Raw genomic sequence first — 24814 nt, 5'->3', positions numbered from 1 at the left:
TGCAATACCTTTCGAATGAGATATTACATGTAGAATTTGAACCTGTGGTTCTTAAAATAAACTAAGAAAAGATATTTTTCTATACAAAAACCTATTGGCTGGATTTGTCTCTGAGTGTGTGTACCTCATTTATTGTCTATGTGTATGTACAACAAATGCTTAACACTACTCCTTGGATAAGCCTACTGCTCGACCACACTACCACAAAATAGAGCATTAGTATTATCTATTTTTACCACTATTTTACCTCTAAGGGGAACCCTTGGACTCTGTGCATGCTATTCCTTACTTTGAAATAGCACATACAGAGCCAACTTCCTACACCACCTTCAACCACTGCCCAAAGCTTGCTGTCTGTTGTCAAGAGGATTCCTGGGCTGCCATTGCAAGAACAATTGTTGGCTCAGAAACTGATCGTGATAGTACCCATTCCAAAGTTAATGTCAAAAAGTTAGATTTTCATCAGAATTGGCAGCTGAAGATTTCTCTAATCTGTGAAGCATTGCGCACTAAAGAAGCTGTTTGGGCTTCCATTAGCCTCTAAAGTTCAATTTAAAACCCTCCCAATCATTTGTAGGTTGCATTTTGGGACTGCATTTTTGTGATCTGCTAGATGAAACCTGCTGACAGTATTGAAAGAAAAAGCTGTTGAGAAACAAAACTGTGGTTGGGGGGGTTAGGGAATGACTTTTATAGTGGGGCTTACATCCAGTCGAACTCTTCGCCTTCCTTATGACTTTAGGCATACACACCAGTCTGCCATTGGGAATGGCATTAAACATTGCTGTTGCGCTTAAGTCGCACACTGGGAGTTTGCTCTTTATAAATTACATGATTGATGCATCTAGGGCAAGATTTTTGCATTCATCTGGTCTTTAGTACCAGGCCCCCTGTTCTGCTTTGCTTGGCACTGAGAGGGAACAAAGCTAAAGAACGTGAAGAATGCAGCACTCTTAGTCTGAGTAATTAATTTATTAAGGCACTTCCCAGGTTTCAAATGAAAATATACAAAAATAACGTGAGCACTTAATTTGAATGCAGCAACACACATGCATCTACTCAAATCTAAAATAATCACAGCAATTGGATAATAATAAAGAAAATGCAATACATCAACAATGAATATATATGCAGTGACTATGTATATTTATGCATGCACACAGTAAAGCTAGATATTAAAAATGCATCACCATGGGGATCGAATCCAACATCATCCATGTCTGCCAACGTCAAGCTGTGGAACCCGTGACAGGTGAGACAGGAGTAACCTTCCCCATCTGGATTATTCTGAGCAATGCGTCCACCCTCAGAAATGAGTTCCTTCTACCTCAATGTCAAGCTTCCTCTCCTTAAGAGGAAGGTTCTAAAAAAAAAAAACCCTCCCATCAATTAAGTTGTGAATTTACTGGGTCAGTTTTGAAAAATACAAGCAAGAGATTGGCCAGGTCCCAAGGTGTCTTTCCACGACCGAGCTGTACCCCTCTCTGCCATAAACATTCTCATTTCTCATCCTGGTGCACTCTTATCAATGTAGCATCTCCACGTTATGTTCCCTTCCCTGGTGAGAAAAGCGAAAACCTGTTAACAAGCTGTGCGTGGAAAAATACCTGCGCCACTAATGTGATGGCATTTGAAGCTAAGCTAAGCACAAAATGGAGTCAGGGGTCAAGTTGGAGTCAGTGGTTAAATACAGATAGCATTACACCCCCTGATCCTTTCTTTAGATGCTAGGGATATGCTTTGGCCTCTGGAGAAATATGGCTACTGTGACTTACTTTGAAGCAGATGGAGAGCTCCATGGAGAGGATCAGACCTCCCATGAAAAAAAGGTCTAGCACAAGGCCTCTATTAAGTTTGTTGCTGTAATTGAGCTCCGGGGTGCTCAACCTGTGCAGCCCATCTGGCCAGAATCGCCCAGAAGTAAAAAGAGTAGACAATTCATTGAGGAGCTGGCCATTTCTCGGACACTGCAGGTTGAACCTGTGAGTTCTGTTGGTGACAGAGAACTGTAGGTGATCTCCCACCAACAGGAAAATCCTGACCATAACTGTGCACATCTGAGATAGGGGACCTTTTAGTTCAGTCAAGTGGCTAAATAAAATGTTTTTGTCAGGCCAGATACAGTTCTCTAAACTTTCAGCATGGTTCCTATGCTCCTGGAGCAGAGGATCAGACTTGTGGGGCTGGATCAGTTAGTGTTTTAGAGCATGCACCTAAGATAAATTTGATAACAAATCTAAATGGAACTCTTCACCGTGGTCAGTGGTTACCCTGAACATCTGATGTGAATCTATACCCCTGAAGCGTTTGTAGGGCATACCTGACCAGAACATAGTCCCTAAAGTAAGAATACCCACCACAAGCCTGTGGGATTCCAAGAAGGGGATACATGTCATAGTGTGGAGAAAATTTAACTTTTATGAACCCCTTCCCCTAGTTTCTGTCATATTGACCTCTGGGGTTTGAGATCTCCAGGATTTAATGGGGCTAACAATCTTTTCAGTTCATGTATAAAAATAACATTTTGTGAAAGGACTCCTTTCTCATTCCTGTCCAGGGTGCCAAAACCTCACATGCCAGTAGAAAGACTTTACATGCATAGATGCCAGGATCAACTTACATTGTGATGCAAGGATAATACAAAGACTGTTACGGTCTAGGGTAGCTCATATTATAAACAGGTAAACTTGCAAATTACTGTCAACACGATCATAGTTACTCCACTATTAACAGTTGACGGTTGTCTGATGCACATGCTGCCCTCCCATCTTTCATATGAAGTGAAGTGTCAAAGGCTAAACTGATTGCCCGCCTATTTGATGCGAAAGATTATTCTAGTGGCATTGTAGCGTCCTTATAATAGAAGATTTTTTTATTTTTATTTCAAAAGCGTTTAAAAACAATTCTGAATAACCCGTGGATGGCAGAGTAATACAAAACGTGATTCAGCTCAGACTGGAATGACTGCTGTTATTTTTGCTCTGTCCAGATCATGCCCTTGTCCCATGTGTTCCTGCTCGCACATGAGCTTCTCAGAAGAGGTAGAATCTTGGTAGAGATTTTGAGTGTCATGCTCAAGCATGTGTTGTTATTTAAATTTTCTCCAGTTTGTGTTTAGTAGCTAGCCCCTAACCTCATAGATGTGAATCTGTCTGGCAGTATGCACACTTACCTTGTGGTCCCTGAGTGGCTCAGTATCCTGTAGGATAAAAACTCAGGCACTGACTGATTTAATTTCTTATTGTAGCCTCCCAGAGTGAGCAGCCCTCGCCGACATATGCTGCCGCTGCTCTCCACTCTGACATCTCCGGGGAACCCAGCGCCTCACCAGCTACCAAACCTCCTAGTAGTGGCAGTTCCACCAAGGTAAATATTTGCTAGTACTCTCTGGACATGTACTGACATATCCTTATCTGCAATAGCCACATGTGACATTCCCATCAGAGAGTAACAACTTATTTATCATACACTATTTCTAGTTGCTGATGTGTTTTTAAGTACTTCCATTATTACAAAGGTGTGAATGTTTAAAGAGAAATACCTGTCTTTGGGAAGGGATGCTTCAGTAATCAACCTATGTTAAGACAAAACAAAAAAACAATATTTTCGCTTTTGGTGCCATTCAGTGAAGTGACTGATTATGGCAGTTTTCATTATGTCAGCGCTTTGACAATAGCCTCTTTGATTATGTTTAGGGTCCTTTTATTTCGGGGTTGCTGTAGCAATGTGCCCATTTTGATAAGGTTGCTCCCGCTTTTTGTCTGATATTTGATGCAATTTTGACTGAACGTGCACTGGGTTCCTGCTAACCAGGTCCTCAGTGCCAGAGCTCTTTTCCTAAAACTGTGCGATTGTCCCCCAATTATCAGTACCTTTGGCCCCCTGTAAGTCCCTAGTAAATGATACCCCAGGTACCTAGGGCATGGGCACCAAAGAGGGTTCCCAAGGGCTGCAAGATGTGTATTGTGCTACCCTCAGGGAACCCTCACCCAGCACATGCAGACTGCCATTGCAGGCTGCGTCTCTTGGTGCAGCTAAAAGTGAAAACACTGCATGCAATATGTGTAAGTCACCCCTACAGCAGGCCTTGGAGCTCTAGGGCAGGGTGCATAGGTTGAAGTGTGAGGACATCTCTGCCTGAGCAGATATGCCCCTGCTGCTATATCTTTGTCAATTCTTAGCCATTTTAAGTACATGTGCTGGACCCTGGTCACTAAGAGTTCCACAGCTACATGACGGCTTCACTGAGGATAGGGATGCATGGCATCAGTGAGGGTTTAATTCGAGATGTTTGATACAAGTGATGGATTTATTAATACACGCATCCGACCACACCTTTTAGAGGTGCCCTGAAAAACCTACCATTTACCTGTGTGCTGGCTGACTAGTTCTAACTGGCCTGCTCCCACCAACACGTTTCTGACCCCCAAGAGTTAGAGATTTTGCTCTCTGGCAAACAGGAACAAAGCCTGCTCTGGCAGGGTTGTTAGCACACTCCTCCCAACCGGATGAGCTCTGTATCTGCATTCCAAGGCAGGGAACTTCAAAGAAGCCCACTGCCCTTGATATGTAGATCTGGCTTCCCTCAAAGGTGAGGATGCCGACCGCCCCCTCTCTTGCCCAGTGGCCATTTGGCACCTGGACAGGTGGTAAAATTAGCAGACCGGGAGGGGTGCCCACCTCTCAGGTCAGACCCACCTCTAAGGTGCGCTGCCTGATATGGACACAACTTTTGAAAGCCTGCATTCTTGGTGTTGGCAGAACTAGAAACTCTGGGATAGGGTTATGCCCACTTCCCACAGGAAGTGGTCACATAGAGGGCATAGTGACCCAAAGGGTATAAGTACCGTATTGGCTTCTACACTACACTCCTCTAACACCCCTAAATGTTGTATGGGTGGCTGGCACGAGGAAATCAGATCCCTGCTGATCTGAAGGACAATCAAGAGAAGCAAAAGGCAAGAACTGAAGACCACTGGCTGACTCGGCACCAGCCCTGCCAGCCTGCCTGATGACTTCAACAGTTTCTAGAAAGACGTCACGTCCTCCAGCTGCTGAATCTTCCAAAAGCCAAGGAAGAACTTCAGCCCAGCACAAGGAACTCCCATGGATCAGTGAAGCTGCTTCCCTGTACCTTTGCAGGCACCGAAGAACCACTGAAAAGTACTACAGACTGCCAAAACCCAGTGCTGGACAGTACCATTGAACCTGTGCCCACCAACTGGAGCCGAAGTGGGCCAGCGGTTCCAATGCGGTCCCCACCCTCTCCAGAGACACTCCATCATTCCCCACTGCAACCTCCACACCGACGCCTGCAGCCTCTTTGTGCAGGTCCCCACTCAACTGCAACCACCTCCTGTGCTGGCAACCCGACGGTCCACTGCACTTCTGCACTCAGGCGCCCCAGAATGAGAAGATGAGGACCACAGGTGTGTCTGCTTCCCCCATTCAGACTGGTCCTCCAGTCCACACCTGCAGCCTGTTTCTGTTGGCCCCCTCCACTGCGACAGCCATCGGTGACTGAAACCTGATGGTTCAAGAACCCTCTGCACTCAGCTGCTGCGGACTGAGGAGAAGAGGGCCACTGATGTGTCTACGTCCCAGAGCATCACAAGAACCGAGACCACCTGGTGGCCCACACTGAATGGACCCCCAGGTCTAACCTGCAGCCTCTTTTCCAACCGGACTGATCCCCCAATGACTGACATTGGGCACCCAATGCCGTACTACACCTCTGCACACGGCTGCCTCAATGCTGCCCGGTATGACCTGTTGGTGTGGTCTTGACTCTTGCCCAATACTTACATAAATTCCAGGAGATTGCTCTAGTAAGTTGCTGTTCTCTACCTGTTTCTTGTATTTGTTTTTCCTCCGTAAGATAACATTGTAGCTTTCAAGAACTGCACTGTCGACTTTCCTAAACTGTAAAGGTTTTTCTTGCAAAACTTACTTACCTGATAATACTGATTCTGGTGCCAAAACATATATAAAGATGCTTGCTATTTTGTAAATTGGTGTGGATCTCCTTAAGTCGCGTGTCTCATTTGTTGACACTGTGTGTATTTGCAGATCTCTCACACTCCACACTCCCAAGGCTGCTCGACCGCACTACTCCCTAAAAGAGCACCTTGGAATTGCTAGAGCAAGCTCCTGTCCACTAGTCAGGGCACCCCTGGACTCTTCGCATTATATGTCTCATTTTGATATATCGTATAAAGAGCCAGCTTTCTACAGTTCGGATTCAAGTAGAACTCTGCTGTTTCCACCTTCATGCAAGGGGGAGTGAAGCAGGAAGCAGTAGCCCCAAGTTGGAATGCTTTGAGAGTCCTGCACACCCACAAACATGTTTAAGGACTTCTCTCAATTCTCTTCTCACACTGGAAAAGGTTGGAAGTTTGCCCCTGACAAGGGAAGGCTTAAACCTTTTCTCGGATGGGAAAAACGATGGTGTAGAGAAGTGAATTTGCAGTCAGCAGATTTTTGCATAAGCAGATATACACAAGTGTTCACTAATGTGAAAACAGAGTTCACAAAAGCTTGCTAGCAGTACCTTTTCTAGGCTTCCTTCTGTAAACCTATGAATGCCTCAAAGTCCTATATCTGACTTTCTGTAAGAATTAGGCTCCTAATTTATTTTCATGTTGCCACAATCATGCCTATCCTTCTTTTGCACTGATTCTCCACTATTAATTTTGTTTCTTTAAAATACTGAGATGTATTAATTCAGAGAAATTACACCGTTTCAGAATATAAAATTGTTTTGAGTGTCAAATTGTTTTGTGCGCATTTTATTTTCAAAACAATCACCTGCCGTGCTTTAATGCTTCTTTATATATTTGCATATAATCGGGCAGCATTCTCGTTTGTCTATATTTCTGTATTGGAACCACCACTGTATGTATCCTCAAACTGTGCTTACTGCCTTTCTCCGCATACACCCTCACTTCTAATAAAGGATTGGCATTAATGAACTGAACAACTTATGCGCATAGAAACAAACCTTGCTTTAGTGACACAGTATACGTTCACCGCTCCATAGTGTAGTTCTGTTAACTGATAGCCAAAGGTCTTGTGCTGGAGGAGGGTTGGGCCTGCTTGTCCATTCGACAATATACACATGAAAACCGGACCTTCACCCCAAATGATATCTCATGGGCATCTGGTGATAAGAATCCCTCTCTGTCTGATTGTCTATCCTTTTTGTCATTTTTATGATCTGTCTTGATAGCACAACCATCACCAGACGATTAGGTGACCATTACCAGGAGAGAGACTTCAGCTGCGCCCACATTGAGAACCAGAAGTACATGTTTTGATTCGGTCGAAGTTGTGTGCTTCCAAAAAGTCATTGCCTTCCTTGAAGCTGTGATCATTTTATTTATCCAGGTGCCTGAACTTAAACTTTCATGGGCATGCATGTGGCAATGTAAGCCTATTAAAGTGTACTAGATAGCTAGCTAACATGTTGTTTTTCTCCGACAGCGTAGATGGGAATAGAGAAGTCATAAACCCACATGGAATTTTAGGTCTGACTTGAAAGTGCATCTGCCATCTGACCATGTAACCTACACCAGTATTATTCTGGAGTTCTTTGTTTCTACACAAATACATAGCCATTCCCATGCTATTTACTCATAATGCTTCACATTACAATACAACATTTCTTTAAAGCCAGTCCTATTTGCATTGCCAGTTCCTGTTAGTGTTATTTCCTCCTCTGTATTTGTCTGTCCTATACTTTGTCTTGTTGCTACAACTGTTTTAGAGACTTAAAGTGTGTTTAGTGTTCTTGAAATACCTGCTAATAGAAGGGGGTCATCCAACCTGGAGATGTTTGTGAACAACTGTTTTCAAAACGGCAGTTTCTTAGTTTTATTATATTTGTATTTTTCTAGAGCTGTTACTGAACAACCACGTTTGATTGTTTTTATCGATTTTACTTTAGGTGAATCACAACTCAGTCGCCTACTCTCTTTGCACAGCCTCTGCAGCTGGTGCACTAAGTCGATTAACTAGGTTGGTCTCTTAGTCTGTCTTGCCTGAAATTTTCTACCATTTTCCCTCTTTGCTGTAGAAATCACCTTTTTGTGTAGAAATCACCTTTTTAGCTCGAGTCAAAAATCTAGGTGTTCATTAAATTAGGCTGATGAATACCTTCAAGCAAATTGTGATCCTCCTTACCCACCCAAGTTTGAGATTCATGGCTGCAGGAGTTTGCCTAACCCATGCATCTCCATGTTCTGCGTTGTAGATGTTATACACTTGCCCCTGCTGAGGTCGGGTAAGACCTGACCTTCCTACCTAGATACAGGGATATCTTGGAGTGGCAATGGCACCACTACAGAATTTTCAGGTTTCCTAAATCTCTGCTTTTGGGATTGAGGTATTACTTTTCTTTCACACTTCCTATACTGAGTGCTTTGATTTTGATTCTTTCCTCCACTGGGAGCCAATGGAGGGTGGCCAAGGAATTTTTTTGCCCATGCACCTTATTGTGCCAACAGGCCTTGAAGTTGGAACTCCATGTTTCAGCATCTCTTCAGCAACCAGTCCTGGTTTGTAATCCCACCCCAGTTATCAGTACCTTACATACCTTTGTTCTGTAGAGCGAAAATGGGTCTGCTCTGTGGAGTGAAAATGCCCCCCCTTTTGTTGAAGAGGACAGGGGACCAATACTGTTATTCAAAATATAGAAAGTACACAAAATCTTACTGCTACTTTTCTGCTCTCCACCTTGAAGAAGAAACTTGCAAAGTACGTTTTCTTTTTAGGTATGTTTCACCTGCTATGTTTATTGAAGAGCATCAGAGAATGGAAAGTTTCCTTCGAAGAGATCATTTCTTTGTATAAACGGGCAACGTTAGCTTTGGGCTGTAGAAAGGCCCCAGGGGTGAGGTGAGATGTGGGGTTTATTTTCTGACATGGCCAGAGAGCCTGCTTTGGCCCTTTAAGTGCACCCTTGGTAGAGGAGTGAGGGGGTAGGGCAGTTAGCCTGGTGGGCAGAGCCAAGGCTATCCGTAGTGCAGCAGGTGCAGTTACTTCGGGGCCTCTCACAGCGCAAGAGGCACACTTTACCCTAGTAATGGGCGACAAAGATTTTTGGAGAATTTTTGTTTTTGTTTGATGCATTTGCACTATTATAATATTTAATGTGAATTTTGGGTGAAATAAAAGCTACTCTAAAAATTATGTTGTAAATCGTGCACCACCAGATCCATCCTTCAGGCCCTGCCTTTCCTCTCGCCATTTCCTCACCATAAGGTTTGGGGGGGGGCAGACATTAAGACCTTTTTCTCAAGTAGGGGCCAGAAGCTCTAATTAAAAAAAAAAAAAAAAAGTTTAAAGACCTGCGACTTACAGGGTTGCTGTTGAAATGAAAAACATGGGCTAGCAGTGGTTAGGTTCTGAATATGCATCTGTGTTCCTTGCAAAGTGCCAGTTAAGGAACTAAGCATTGGCGATGCCAGTACTCTTTGCCTTTACAGGCCTATTGGCTTTGTCAGTGGTTTTACTACTTCTGTATAGCGTCCCCAAAGCTTTGCAGCATGGCTAAGAAAAGAAATATTAGAATGCGCCAACGTGTCATTTTTTTTTTTTTTTTTTTTTTGGACACTCATAGCAAGGGGGAGGCGCAAAGCAAAAAGAGAAAAACACGGCGGAAGGGGAAAGCAAACAAAAGAGAGAGCAACTTGGAGCTGGGGGGAGAAGTGCATGGGCAGCAAAGCACTGTGGGATGGGGAGAAGCACACAGACGGAGAAAGAAGAACGTGTGTGTGGTGGGGGACGTGCATGAGGGAGACAACATTAATGGACTGCTTAAAAAAAAAAAAAAAAAAGTAGCGCCTAAAAAGTGAGCAGAAGACGCTCCAGGAGAGGGGCAAATCAAGAAGAAGGGAAGCCCACAAAAGCTAACGAATAAGAATCAAGCAAATGAGTTACAATAAAGTCAACCAGTGGTCAGCAGTGGGCGGGCTTTTAGCCCACTGTAAGCTAACAGTAGTCAAGACATGAGAAGTGTCTTCTCCGACAACTTGAGTTCAGCTTTCCATCCTTCTTCGGTTGATCAGTTAAGCACTGCTTAATCAGATAATTGATGGGACTCACAGCGCTTTGAAATGGCAACACTTATGATACGGAGTGCTATATAAAACAGGTTATTATTTACTTGTGCATGCCTTGCTCATGAACAGTGTCTGCTTTGTGACAGCAAGTGGTTTTAAAGCATTTGTCATTCTTGGTGATTAGTGAGTTCACATTAGAACAAGTAACAGTAATTTTTGTGAATCACCATGTGCTCCACCGTGCTACAATTTGGACCAGTGAAAATAATGAATAAACCTTCCTCCTCCATTTCAAACCCATACTATATAAAACACAGCAAACTGAGCCGTCTTCAAGCTCAAATGTAGGCCAAATAGTATTACCCGTTATGCTATTAAATCCCTTCTAACAACGCACTTACAGAAATCTTGGCAATCGTAATCAGATATCTTCCTGTGCCAGCTAAATTATTCCTTAAGAGCCTGAAACACAGAGATATGAAGCTTGAGAAAAGCTGTTCGTAATATTGTCATTTGTGTAAAATGCATAGTGGTCATTCTCTGGTATTCTGATGCTGTAATAAATTGCACAAAATCCGTACAAAGATATCAACTTCTGTGCAGAAACCTTTTAACACACTAGTATTCTGTTTACACTTAATTTACTAACTGAATCAGCCTGCTTTTGTACATCCAAATTGAACTGAGGGATATACTTTCTAAGAGTCCTGAACTGCATCCCAAGAGTTGCAAAATTGAGATCTGTTGAGATCGAATTTGGTGTGGTGGAAAATTAACTTTTACATTTGTTTTTTCAAAGTACTTCTTTTTGAGTGGGGAGCTATTAAAAACTGTGCAAATGAACATTTCCACCACACACACTCATGTGAAATACTTCCATCCATTGTTTGAACATGACAATCTCAAAACTCAACACAACCAGCAGTGCAAACACATGTCCAACCCAGTGCTTATCTTTTAGAAATGAAAAGTACTTTATTCTCCAGTAAGGCACAATACTACACAAATCACAAAAATGACCCAGATAAATGTCCGACTGCTATATGCTTCAAGGTGGATGCCCCTGTGCACTCTACCCTCCTCCCCTTCTCTGATTGTCGAGGGCCCAGTGGCATATTTACTAGTGGAGATGCAGCACTCCCAGTTGTTAACATATTGTCTCTTTTTGGCTTGTTTTATTCTAAATAGTCTCCCACCTGATCCTCTGGGTGATGGGGACTGCGGTAGGCCTTTCTCTTATAGTCTAGCTCACAAGGGTTGTGCTGGGTTGCGATCTGATCACACAAAAGGATGTCCAGACCGGGTGGGTGTGGGCCATGCGGAAAGGTTCAGAGGACAGTGGTCAGAGTGACTGGCTTCTGATAGTGGAGTTCTTCTGGGCTCTTGTGATGCCCCTTAGCCGTGGAGAAGACGACCAAAGGTGGCTATCCGTGCCAGAGCATTGTAAGGCTAAGCCCCAGTGTTGGTTCAGCCCGACTGGCCTCCTGGCCAGACCCTGCAGCCTCTTTTCGCAGTTACTGATCTCCATTGGAATGCATTGGGCACCCAATGCTGTTTTGCACCCTACACCCGGCTGCCGCCATGCCGCTGGTGGTGTACTGCTGGTGCTTGCCCAGTATTCACCTTAACTCCTGGAGATTGGTCTTGTAAGTTGCCATACTCAACTTGTTTGCAGAACTTGTTTTTCCTCCCACAGGAGAACACTGTAGAACTCAGAAATTGTACTGTGTCCACTTTTTTAAGTGAGAAAAATTTGTATTTATAAACGTACTTACCTCAACGATTTTTCCTCCGATGCCTAAACACATATAAAGATACCTGCTATATTTATAAATTGGAGTGGAACTCCTTTTTGAGTTGTGTTTCATATATTGACTTGTGTGTATTTGTCTTGCACTCCTCTGTGTTAAGCCTACGGCTGCTCGCCCACACTATCCCTAAACAGAGCACTTTAGGATTCCTTAACCAGCCCACTCATTGGGGAACCCCTGAGCCCTTTACACAGCATTTACATACCAATTAAAGGGGCCAGCTTCCCACATTGGTGGTGCAGTGGTTGGGATACACGACTTGACATCTACTGTACCACTTAGTTGATAAGTCATTCCACAGCGGAATCCAAAAACTGTCTCTAGGTAGTGAAAACTCTTTTTTTTCTTTTTCCCAATTTTCAATTTTTTCTAAATTGTTTTAAAATAGCTGTAGGACCTTGGTTAAGTCCCTATGCATAACTGTTTAGAATTTAAAGTAGTAAAGTAAGTTAAGCCCTTTAGAAAAATTCTTGGCATTTTTTGTAAGTCCTTTTGAAAAGTTCCCAACTACTTTAAACACCATGTCTGAGCAAGGTCCTTCCCAGGAACTCAATCTGGCACTCTATCAACACCTTAAGGTACCCCAACGTAAGGAGCTTTGTAAAGCATGGGAACTTGCCATGGGTCCTAAACCCTCAAAAGCTCATCTGCAGCAGTTGCTGGCAGAAAACCTTCAGGCCCTGGCAGGAAGAAGATAGCACCGAGGTGGATGAGGTAGACAGTGACTCCATCTCTTCCATCACGTCCCCCTCAGACAATACCTCCACTGAGAACCGTACTAGTAGTGTCTCAGAAGGAGATGCTGAAGATGCAGATAGCATTAGAGGCTAAACTCTTAGCTATAGAAAAATAAATAATGTATGGGGTTAGAACCAATCTCTGGTGGCAGCAATACTTTAAATAGGGAGGAAAGAGTTGGCTTTCGACCCTAAAATCTCCAAAGGAATTGTCCCCAAATATGAGGATGGTGACGATATCACCAAAATGGTTTTCAGCCTTGGAGAGGGCTTGTAGAGTGAGCAAATGCAACAAAAAGTATTGGAGCTCTCTACTCTGGGAGCTGTTCTCAAGCAAGTGCAGGGATAGACCCCTGACATGGGAAGGGACACATACTGAGTCCTATGACCTCATGAAGGGCCCATTGAGGGCTTTGGATTCACCACTGAAAATAATAGAATCTTGTTCAGGGAGACACAAAAGACCCCAAGTCAGTCCTGGGTTGATTTTGTAGACTTTTCAGTGGAAACACTGGGTGCTTGGTTGAAGGGAAGTCATTTACACGATTACGATGGGCTTAACAATTTAATTATGAAGGAACATCTGTTAAGTAACTGTACTTCTTAGAAGTTGCATCAATCCCTGGTGGACCTGGGGCCAGTCTCTCCCCAAGAGCTGGAGAGGAAGGCTGATCATTGGGTCAAGACTAAAGCGTCCAAGAAAAGTCATGGAGGAGATGACCAAAAGAAAGGGTCGGGGAAGCCCCTCCTTCCCCCTAAGAGAAAAAGGTGGAACACTCTAAAAATAAAGAAAAATAGTCCTCTGTAGTCCCCCAAAAACCTGCTCAGAAGGGTGGGCCCTGAGACACCTCACAAAACAAAAGTGGGTACCAGGGTAAGAACTGGGACCCGAAGAAGGCTTGGTGCCTTAACTGTAACAAGATAGGGCCCGACCCAAGGACCCTTCCTGTCCTAAAAACCAACACGCTAGTGCACCTCCAGGAGTTGCTAGTGTAGTGTTTGAGGATGGCTCCTCAGATGAGGAGGTCCTCCTAACCTTTAACTGGAAAGTGGGCCCACAAGGTGAGATGGAGATTCCAGAAGGGAGTAGTCACTTCCACCACCTACTGGTGATTTGAGTCCAAGCCACTGTCGTGAGATACCTGTGCCAGTCACACTCTTGTACATGACAGGCTGGAACTCAAACCATTACGTCCCAGGTGAGACTAGAAGTGTAAGGGCTATCCCAGGGGAGGTTACTGTTAAGACTGTGGCTTTAGAACCCTAGAGATAGCTGGGTCCCTTAGTTGAAGAAGGGTGGTAGTCAGTACAGACCTTCGCCCTTGACCGTCTCCTTGGAAATGACCACCCAGAGGTTGGGCTGAGCCAAAGTGAGGCACTGATCCAGTGCCAGTCCTCACCCAAGGATTCTGCAAGTGCTACCCCTGCAGTTAGTGCAGTGCAAGTAAGCCCCAGAAGAAGAAAAAGGGAAAGTGTAGGAAAGGTGGGCAACTTTTTGCCAAAGTTCCAGTTAGCCAAGGAAATTCTACCTGGTGAATGCCCACGTGACCCACAAGTCCTGACTAGTCAGGCAACTGTTAAACCTGAGATGGTGGCGTCTGAGCTGACAGAAGAGCGAGGGGAAGGAGAGTGCTTGCTACAGGATGTAAGAACACCCCCCCTCAAACTCTAAAACAGCAGACAGGCAGCCTGAGCAAGCGTTGTCCATTCATTGGGGAACCCCTGGACCATTTACACTGTATTTATATACCACATTAAGGGCCAGCTTCCTACAGTGCCCCAGTAGGTCCCGGACCAGGTCTCAGAAAAAGGTAGGCCTTATGCCCCTGTACGCATGCTATGTTAGCGTAGGATAAGACCAAAAAATCTAGGAACCTGGAACATCAGATTCTCACTGTTAGACACTGTGTAGGCGTTTATTTATGGAAAAAAACTATTAGTATCCTGAAACATTTTGTGAATAAGGCAAGTATTGTCTAATGGGTAGCTTACTTTTTTGTCGAATTTAAAACAATATGTTTGTATTTCTGTATCTCTATTGTTTGAGACATGCTTTCCTGCTTTGTGAGACAGTCTGTTTTATTAAGCTTAGTTTAGCCCAGAATGATTTTTTGGTGTGTGTTTTGAAATGCACGTGTTCACAATGCACGTCCGTGGAAAGATTGCAATTTTAAGCTTTTCTTAGTTTCGAAAAAATCCTCTGAAGGCTTTTTAGGTAACCTCGGAAGACAATTACGTTTTTAGACACCAGAACAGCGGCCACAGTGTTCAGTGTCTGTTTACAGCTAATTAGCAGAACCAATGAACTGAGCAAAAGAAAACGACATAGCAAAATATTTCACAGTTTTTATGATTTTTTAGGAGAAACCCCAGCAATAGACCAGCTTTCATCTAAATCATAGAACCAGATAGTTTTTCCGATCTATTCATCAAATAGTTGTCATTGTGCGCCATTAAACAAAACTCTAGACAAACTTACTTTGTCTTGAGGTCCTCTGAGTTGATTTCCCAATGATCCGGTATCAAATCATGAGCTTATAGTAACACTAAAAATAGCTAACAATAAAGTTAAAGAACAGCAAATGTTTGGGGTATGAACTACCTGGCTTTTGGTACCCTATCATTTTTGCCTACCACTATCTGGACACAAAAGAGGCAGAAAGGACAGCAGAAAATGAAAAGGATAAGTAGGAAAGGTAAAGGGGGCATGGGAAGTAGAAGACTAGGGAAAAAGAGCAAGACAGTTAATGAAATAAGGAGAGGTCTAGGGGAGGAGAATGAAAGAAGAATAGCAAAACACTAGAAGGACAGGGTGGAGGAGTTATGGTAAAGGCTTGAGTTGAATGGAAGAGAAATAAGCAGGGCGGTGCGCATGGAAGGCTGAGAGGAGTAGATGATTGTGGTCCCACTCCTGTAACACAAACCAGAAAAAGGAGAACCTGTGATGCATTTTTTTAGTTGCCTTGTTGATCGGTAGGCTCCTGGACAACTAAAAACACAACAAGTCCTCTGTAGGCTCCCAAAAACCTGTGAGTATAGCTTGTAGGATTTGTAGGCTGAATCGTACCGGACACATCCTACCTGAAAGTTTTGATTTCAGTCTGTATTTTTGATTTATTTGTGGTTGATTGTTAGGATTCTGTGGCAGCTAAAAACACAATATGAACATAACTTGGTAGGATTTGGTAGGCCACAGTGTAGTTCTTTAGAAAATGTGACTGAAGGTGAGAAAAAGGACAACCGAAAGGCTAACGTTCATTCACATAACATAAGAAATAAATTCTGCTCAACTGTCCTGACCATTCACCTCTTTTCACATCACTGTTAGACTTGAGACTAAACCGAATGTAAAAGCATCAGCTGCATTTAAAGGTTCCTGTACACAGGCAGAAACCCATTGGCCAGCTTTGAGAAAATAAATAAGTATTGGCACTTTACCTTGTAATTTCTGTGTTTTGGTTGAGAGGAGTGGTTTAGCAGAACGTTCATTCTCTACTCTGTGGTCACTCACTGTTAGTTAAGTTGTTCCTACTGGTCGCCCTATACAAGAGGACTGTTTTGTCCAAACATTAATATCCATGGTTATTTTTCTTCTTTGTCCCCACAGGAAATCACTCCTGGGAAAAGGAAGTTTGAGTTCAAGGAGAACCAGAGCAACACGTCCCTGAAGAAAACTGAGCCAAAAGAACCAACCAAGGACCTTGCTCGATCGAAAGCCAGCCCAGTGCCGCCACCCCCAAAGAAAGTTAAAGGTGTGTTGGGGGACACCAGCAATCTTGCTCCCTGCTGCTTCCCATTACTGCAGCATGTATCGCCAGCAATACATTTTAAATTGCCTTATTTTTCAGAGTTAACATGAATACTAAATCACTATTTAAATCACCTTTAACATATTAGTCACGGTTAGCACATTTTTAATTGCTGCGTTGATTGTGGTGCTGCTTGGCAGAGTAGCTGTCTCACCTGTGGGCAAGCGTCTTCACCCTTCCTGTTTGGTTGGGTTAGTCCCCCCCCTTATCTGCACTCCCAGTATATTGCTTTTTTCGATTATCATTATTGTTGATTGCTTGGCTCCTGGGCACACCTTAAAAACACAATGCAGACACAGCTTGTTAGGATTTGTTACGCTAAAGTGCAGTTCTTCAGAAATGGCAATAGTAGCAAACATTGGCAAAACCAGTAGGTTACGTATATGTGAGACTTATTGGCATGCACAAAGATTATTACTTTTTTTTTTTTAAGATGTTGCACAGCATCCCATGCCGCTGTACATCTTAACAAAGCCTAATTGTTCTGCGAACGCTGTCTGGCTTTGTTAGTGTTATTTTAAAGAAGTGCAACATGATTCAAAGTAAATAAAAATGAAGCACTATGGCACAGCCAGCGCTGGCCACGCCATAGCGCTTTTGGTTTCCTTTAAGTAATCCTACTGGCTTTGCCAATGCCTGCTACCGGAAGACAGCGCTTCACTGTTCCATCAAGGACGCTTCTCCTTGGAACTCCGGCCAGGACCCCTTCCTGCCCTTCCTTTTTGTTTTTTTACTTTTTGACAAAGTATGAAATTCGGAATTGGATTGGCTTTTTCACAATGAAAAAAAAGTAGGCTTTTTTTGTAGCATTTGGCCCAAAAAGTCAAGTAAAATTAAGAAACCCATCTCAAGGTAGTGAAGCAAGCTTCTTGGTGCAGTGAGTTTGACAGGCGGCCTCAGTCATGTGGAAGGTGGTAAAGGATTGCAGATGCACACCGACATTTTGATTTTTTAATTTTTTTTTTAAGTTCTATAAAAACATTCTACACACATTTCTGAGAAGCTGCAAAGCTTGCAGATTTACAGGACCGCTCACTATGGTAATTCTTAAGGCATGCATAAATGTGCAGGTTTTACATACATGCAGTTTAAATGTTTAAGAAAGCATTTGAACTTGCTTTTTTTCCCTCCAGTGTTACATAAAGATGCTGCACAGAGCCTGAGATGCTGTGCAGCATGACTCAAATTAAATAAAAACATAGCGATATGTGGCTGCCTGCGTTGCCTCCATCATAGTGCTTTTTTTGTTTACTTTAGGTCATGTTGCATTGCAGCCCATGCTGGTGTGCAACAGCTTTGCTAATGTTTTTTAAAGAGGATGTGGTGTTATGGCCAAAACAGCTGCTTGCAGAACTGGGGAACTAGGTTTGAGTCTCTGTGTCAGCTCAACATCCTGTGATTCTGGGCAAATGACTGAAATTCCCCATACTTAAAAATCAAAAATGAATGTGTCCTTGTGTAAAGTAAATGGTGCTCATGTAAAGCTCTCTAATACCTTTGGGTCGAGTTTGTGCCATAAACCTGGAAAAAAATAATTTAAAAAAAGCAACTAGAGGGAGGAACGTGGCAAACAAAGAAGGTAGGGTGAGTGGCTTAAAGAAAACAAAGAGGTTGCCGAAAAGTACATTAAAAAATAGTACCTTAAGAAGCTTGTGGCTAGTGTAAGGGCACTGGCCACAGGAAGCAGTACTTGGTCCATGCTCCATGGCAGGGACTAAGGGATGAAGACTGAAGCCCAGTACAAGAGAAGGTCGAACGTGAGGCAGAGTAGCCGACCAATAGCAAGCAAGGAAACAAAAGTGACATAAGAGCCAACCAATGGTAAGTAAAGGTAAGTAATGGACAGACTCTAAGCCCCTTCTAAGTTTTTATTTTTTTATTTTTTTTAAACAACAATTTTTGCGGACAGCACATGGGTCCTGTAGCGAATCCTAAAAGTGAAATATACAGTTACAGTAGGATAAGAAAATGTACACCATCATCCTGGTTTCTTTGCAACCAGCAAAAATCTCCCATGTGGAAAAAGTGAACATTTCAGAGGTTTGGTCAGTAAAGGTGGTCTGCTTCTAAAACAGTATCACGGTCGAACCAGGTTGTTTAAATTGATTGAGAGAAAGTAATGAAGTTTTTTTTATTTGACGCCTGGTTATTTGTTATCTAGGAGAAGTATGTTCACTTTTCATACGCCTGCCAAGAAGGCAGCTGGGTTGTATTTGCCATGTGTTTCTTTCTTGGTATATTTCAGTTTTGCGTCTCAAAGTATAAAAAATGTCTAATGTTGTAAAGCATATAAAGACACTGTAAAAGTAAATGAACATGGAAAAGTGTGTGCAGGAAATTCAAGTTGCTGACATTCTGTGAAAGTGGGCTAGTTTTATGTCACAAAATGGTGGAGGATGGGTCATCCTCTCTTCGTGGACCGTGCAGACTCATAGAGCTCTCGGGTTAAATGTGGGCATGTGTTTTGTAAAGGACCTTTCTCCTTTTAACAATTTCTCCCAGGTGTTGCATCCTAGAGTTGGCACTCATTTGAATTGTGCTGCTGTTTTGTTTAAAATATCTAATTTGCTTCCTCTGTACTTGTAGCAGAGTCACCTGCCTCTCACACTACACCATCAGCCCCCCAGCCAAAGAAAGCTGTGATGCCAGAGAAGACCAGTGTGAAAAAGGAGAAGCCGCCCGCAACATTTGGCCAGTTACTTCAAGGCACTGTTTTTGTGCTGAGTGGCTTCCAAAACCCCTTCCGCTCTGAGCTGCGTGACAAGGCCCTCGAGATGGGTGCCAAGTATCGACCCGACTGGACTGTGGACAGCACACACCTCATGTAAGTGAAGCTGTGGAAAGGCGAGTCACTGTGGGTTGAGGGCACAGATACCTAGAGAGGGAGGGGAAAAGGAAGGAGCCCAGAGTGACATTTGAATTGACAGCCTTCTGTGAAACAGGACAGGGAAAGAAAACCAACATTGCAGTAGCGTAGTGTTGGTGGGGTTAATCCAGCTACATGTAGGACTTGGCGGAGGGGGAGAGAATACAGGTTATATTGTTTGGGTGGGCAGTTAGTTGAAACCTAACATGGGAGTCCTCCGTCCCTTTTTAAAACATTAGAATGTTTTCATTTGGAGACATCAGATGCACCTCAACAATAGCCATTTAAAGTAAAGTTTCTAGAGCCTTAAAAGTGATCTTGCAGAAAGAGACGAAAGACTGGAAGGGTTGAAGATGTAACAACCAAGAAACAAAGTAGGTAAGGGTTTTTGATACCGGGTAAAAGGCTGCATGTTGGGGGGGGCGTGTGTACTGTAGCTGTCTCTGCTGGATACTACTGATGGATACCTTGAATGTTTAAGAGATCGCTGACTCTCCTTTCCATCTCTTCTCTCTAGTCTTTCTTTCTATCCCTTCTCTCCAGCACCCTCTCTGTCTGTCCTTTTAAGTCCCTCTTTTCAGACCTTCTTTCAGGTCCCTCACACCAGTCCTGCTTTCCAGCTTTTCTTCCAAGTGCCCTACGGTGTACTTGCATATTGCAAACAACTAGAAAGAAATGGTGTGCTGTACAAGGCTGTAAGCACAGGGATGTGATTGAGTATTGTTTAAAATGAGGCAAAATATTCAAGTATGGTGATTCTCATTTTTTCCCCTAAAGAACAGTTGTTTTCTATTAAGACCTGAGTCTTCAATTGTTTCCTGAACTGCAGTGGTTTTAGGGTTGTTCATTTCTTGACAGTTATGTTTTTCCAGATCTTTGGACCATAGCTAGATATTCCTGTCTTCGGATTTTCACTTTTTTTAGTTCTTGGTTTCTAGTCTGTCGATATCCTAGTTTATAGCATCATGATGTGGATCTGTGGTGGTAAATTATTTGATTGGGTATGCGGGAGTGCCATTTCTGGTAAACATGCCTTTTATGCAGCTGGGTTTCAAGCTGATGCAGGAGTACAGTAGGAGGCAGTTTCTTTCTTCAGGTTTCTGGTGATAAGGTTGAACTAGGTCAGGTCTTTAATGTTCTACTGAGTCTAAAGTGCCTTTCAGTGTGCTGATGTCTGCGAAGTAAAGCGATTTAGGTTCGTTTCGGAGAGCAGGCCAAGGGTTTCTGTGTGACTTATGTTGGCGAGCAGGATGAATTCTGTCTTTGCCAGGGTTAGTTTTAGGTAAGTGCTGGACGTAGAATTCTGATAAGGATCGACTGCACTGATTGTCAAGCGGATTTTAGATATTTAGGTAGAATTGTTTGTTTACAAACATATGGGTTGAACTTGATGCTGCTTCAAAAAGAAAAGATTGTAAGGGGTTCCATCTACACTTTGTTGCTCTGAGGATCTCCTTAGGACATAAGGAGTTTGTGGTAATTTACAGTTCCCTTGTGTATGAGTTAAAGGTGCTTTGCAAACTACAAGGTAAACCTCTGTTAGTACATGTTGTAAAAGCCCATTCATTTCTCTAGTGTGTTGCTTAGTTCTTAGTGGTCAATGTGGTCCAAAGTCTAGTACAGTCAGGATGCAAGGAGCACTCCTATTGGTGATTAAGGGAATGTTTGACATTGTGAAGGGTGATGGTCTTAGAGATGCGTTATGTGCTGAAGATGGATTGGTATTCCTGAAGGGCTGGTCTTACTTATCTAGTTTTGTAGATAAGTGGAGGCAGTTAAATGGAGACAATTTCCCTGATTGGATGGTGTAGTGGTATAATAGTTTTGCAATATGTTTGGCGTTTAGATAGTTTCTCCAGTAGAGGAAGGATCTGGCATCTTTTGAGATCATGTGGGAAAGATACTCGATTGGCAGAAGATCTGAAGATGTTGAGAGTGCGCAAGAGAGTGTCTGTATAGATTTCACAGAAGATGAAGGAAGAACCTTGTCTTTATGTATTTTGACATTGTTAAGAACTTTGCCAGGGCCATTATGCAAGGCAGAGTTGAAGGTTGCAGATTTTTCTGGGTTGCTGCAGGATTACAGGGAGCTGGAGGCACTGTGGATGTTTACTTTTAGTATGTGATATGGGTTATTTTTTTTTTTATATTCTTAATATAGAAGGGATTTATGGCATCACTCTTGTTGATAGAATGTGTCATGGAGGGTTCAGCATGGGGTTGTTGCAGTCTTTGAATGCCTGAAGAGTTCTATCACGGTTTACCATTATCAGCCCCCTCAGCCCTCCTTCCTCTGGCCTCCTTCATCAATCCTCATCCATATCCCCTCTCCCAAGTGCTGCTCCTCAACCCTCCTTGCAGGCCGCCCCTCTATCTCTTCCCCTCAGACCTCCTAACCAGTCCCTCTTCTAGCTCTCCTTTCCAGTCCCTCTACGTCGTATACCTTCCAACACACCCACCTTTCTGTTCCTCTGCTCAGACATTCCTCACAGCCTCTCTCTACAGCCCTAGATCCGTTTCACAGGCATCCTCCCCATTGGACCTCTGAAAACTATTCTCTTTCGCAGAACCTCTCTTTAGAACATTTCTCCCACTCCCTTCCTCGTGGCTATAGACAGTCTAAGTCCCCCACACTGTAAGCTTTCCTCCTCCTCTTTAACCTTGCCCGTTTACCGTTGACATGCCTTACCTCTGCCCCCGCTTCTTTCCCTTGCTCTTCCCCGTTAGTCCTTCTTTCGAGCCCTCTACCAAAGCTCTGTTCTGCTCTGTTCCTTTCCTGACCCGCCCACTCTAATCCCTGTCCTGAGTTTTTGAGCCCCAGTCTCAGAGCTCTAAATACTCCCTTTCTTCTTAGACATTCTTCTTCAATAATACAATAATCAGATTTGTTATAGAGTGCGCAGCTACTTTAGCAAGCCCCCTTATGCTAAGGCTCATTGGATTATTGATAGGCCAGACCGAACAATCATCCAGGCATCCAGATGCTAAAAGAAACATTCAATGGCTTTGTTTTCTACCGTCCCAGATGTGCGTTTGCCAACACCCCGAAGTATGCCCAAGTGAAGGCCATGGGGGGCATCATTGTGCGCAAGGACTGGATCCTCGACTGTTATAAGAGGAAGCAACGCCTTCCGTGCAAAGGGTGAGTGACTTGAATTCCTAGTTTCATTCTGTCATGCCACTTTGACCAACCCTGTGCATTTTGTACTATAACTTACATGACATGGCTGTTCCAGCAGTAGCAGCCACCTCCCCCCCCCTTAGCGCCTTGAGACCCTAATCAGTGAGTAGTGCGCTTTGCAAATTCCCTGATTGATTATTATGTATTTGTTTTTGTGTGACTATGTATACAGATGGAGGTCACTGGAAACTATGAGTAACAATACAAACATGAAAACCTAAATTATTTAGTGTGGCAGTAAGAACCATCATTATGTGTTGTTGCATTAAGAGGGTATTGTCTTCACCATCCTCCATGAGGACGTTTTTTTGTTTTGTTTTTATTAAGTACTTTAAGCCTCGTAAGAGTGTGTATGTTCTGTGAGAGTACCACTTTTCCCGGCAACCTATCTTTCTGCAGCCTTGAGAAAAGCACAAAGTGAAAGAAATGTCTTGTTTAAGAACGCAGTGCTAACCTAGGTGAAGAACAGCTAGATAGAGAAAATAAAACAAGACCGCAAATGTGGCTACTATTAAAATAATATAACAAAGCTAAAATAAAACATATCTAGGTTAAAGTGCACAGCGGAAGGCCTAGTTTGCTAAAATAACATGTTTAAAACTGTAGCTAGACTGGCTACACAACAGTAGGATGCACAGACCCTCGCCCACCAAAGTGACATGGTTTATCATTGGTCTGTGCTCCTCCCTCAGTGGGAGTAGCAATGCCCAGCGGACCCCTAATAGGGGCTCTTTGCCGGAGATCTTTTCTACTCAAACTGTTGTGGTCTGCACCTAGCTTGAGAGGGGCTGTGGTAAATTGGTAGTGAAGTAGTAAAAATTGGCAATGGGTTGCCAAATATTCACTATTTATTGACGCTGGAAACGCATGTCAAGATTGAAAACAATCTATGAAGACAACAGTGAGTCTCAGGATCTTCATCAGAAGGTCAACATGTTTCTTGCCTGGTCTGTTCACAATGGGTCAGTGGCAATTCGTCAAGGTTTGTGTATTAATGCCCTAATCTACCTATAGGGTATACAATGCTACACATATGTGTGTGTGTAATGGGGAGTCTATAATTTGTTATGTAATTCACATATTGGGTGAAATTCAATGAAGGAATATAAGTAAGTATAGGAATAGTTTCAAACTGGAGATCTTGAGCCTATCAGACAATTTTTAATTTGTAAACGGGGGCCTTAGACTGCCATGGAGTCGCTTCTCAAGCTTAAATTTTTACTCCTGAGAAAGCGTGGTGAACAACCCACCCGCTCGCTGGCACTCGGGGGAGGGGTAGAAGTAATGTCTAATGCTTTATGCCTACATGGTGCCAACCCCCACCCACATCCTACTCAGGGGTGTAACGGAGGCCCCCGCAGCCCCCCACAGTGTGGTGGTGGAAGGGCGAGTTTTTCTTGTTCTGGGGCGGGCCTCCTTACCCTCTAAGCCATGCCATTGATGCCAGAAGAATGCGTGCAATGGAATGGAACAAGAAATAAACACTCTGGAAAGCCACTCTGCTTTACTGAGCAGGTCCCTGCAGTGTGAGGGGGTGGGAGGGTGTTACCGTTCACAGGGCCCCAATTGAGCCCGTTCTACACGGGGTCCCATCATTTTGCGTCACGCCACTCGTACTGCTCCTAAAATATACTGCGTGTTGTCTTGTTGATGCCTTCCTTCAAGGTCTTTAACCCATTCCCAATTCCATAGTCTTTGCTTGTGTTTTTCACTCGGGAGGACCCTTGAAGGTCCGCTAAGAGCCTCTGGTTGGGTTTTCTGACAGCTCCTCTTGGGTTTTATGGACCTGGCTTCCTGTCAGACTGTAGCATGCCCTAGGTGATCTTTTTCTTGTCGGCCTGTTTTGCCTAGACTACAAATTCGTGTGGACTCTTTGTGCTTCCCAAATGACTTTGGTTTGCCCTGAGTGTGACTTGAATGTTATTGCTCGCCTTTTTGTTTGAGTTTTGTACTTCGTCACTCCCTGCCTTTCTTTGGTGTGAGGTCTGGTTGTCTGCATCCTTTTGGGAAAGGGGGAGAGATTTTGAACCGGATCCCAGCTGGGGCCATGTGGTGCATTGCTTAATGTACTCTGACATTTCCCCTCTGTAAGGAAATGCCTCCTTGGCATGGTTACCCCCTGACTTTTTGCCTTTGCTGATGCTAAGTTTTGATTTGAAAGTGTGCTGAGGCCTGCTAACCAGGCCCCAGCACCAGTGTTCTTTCCCTAACCTGTACTTTTGTTTCCACAATTGGCACACCCTGGTATCCAGGTAAGTCCCTTGTAACTGGTACCCCAGGTACCAAGGGCCCTGATGCCAGGGAAGGTCTCTAAGGGATGCAGCATGTCTTATGCCACCCTGGGGACCC

At 43.6% G+C, this 24814-nt stretch overlaps 1 protein-coding gene across 2 annotated transcripts in view; it reads left to right on the top strand.

The window, feature by feature from the left end:
* The window catches only part of XRCC1 (X-ray repair cross complementing 1), a 215217-nt gene that overhangs the window by 71637 nt on the left and 118766 nt on the right, over nt 1-24814 (top strand). For both annotated transcript variants that reach the window (XM_069201327.1, XM_069201328.1), the window contains exons 7-10: nt 3248-3366; nt 16217-16361; nt 19005-19242; nt 22310-22426. In XM_069201327.1, the coding sequence (XP_069057428.1) occupies nt 3248-3366; nt 16217-16361; nt 19005-19242; nt 22310-22426 (619 nt within the window). The remainder of the gene's footprint in view (nt 1-3247; nt 3367-16216; nt 16362-19004; nt 19243-22309; nt 22427-24814) is intronic.

The sequence above is a fragment of the Pleurodeles waltl genome, chromosome 7 (assembly GCF_031143425.1).
Source record: "Pleurodeles waltl isolate 20211129_DDA chromosome 7, aPleWal1.hap1.20221129, whole genome shotgun sequence".
NCBI lineage: Eukaryota > Metazoa > Chordata > Amphibia > Caudata > Salamandridae > Pleurodeles > Pleurodeles waltl.
This window is presented reverse-complemented; position numbering and strand designations above follow the sequence as displayed.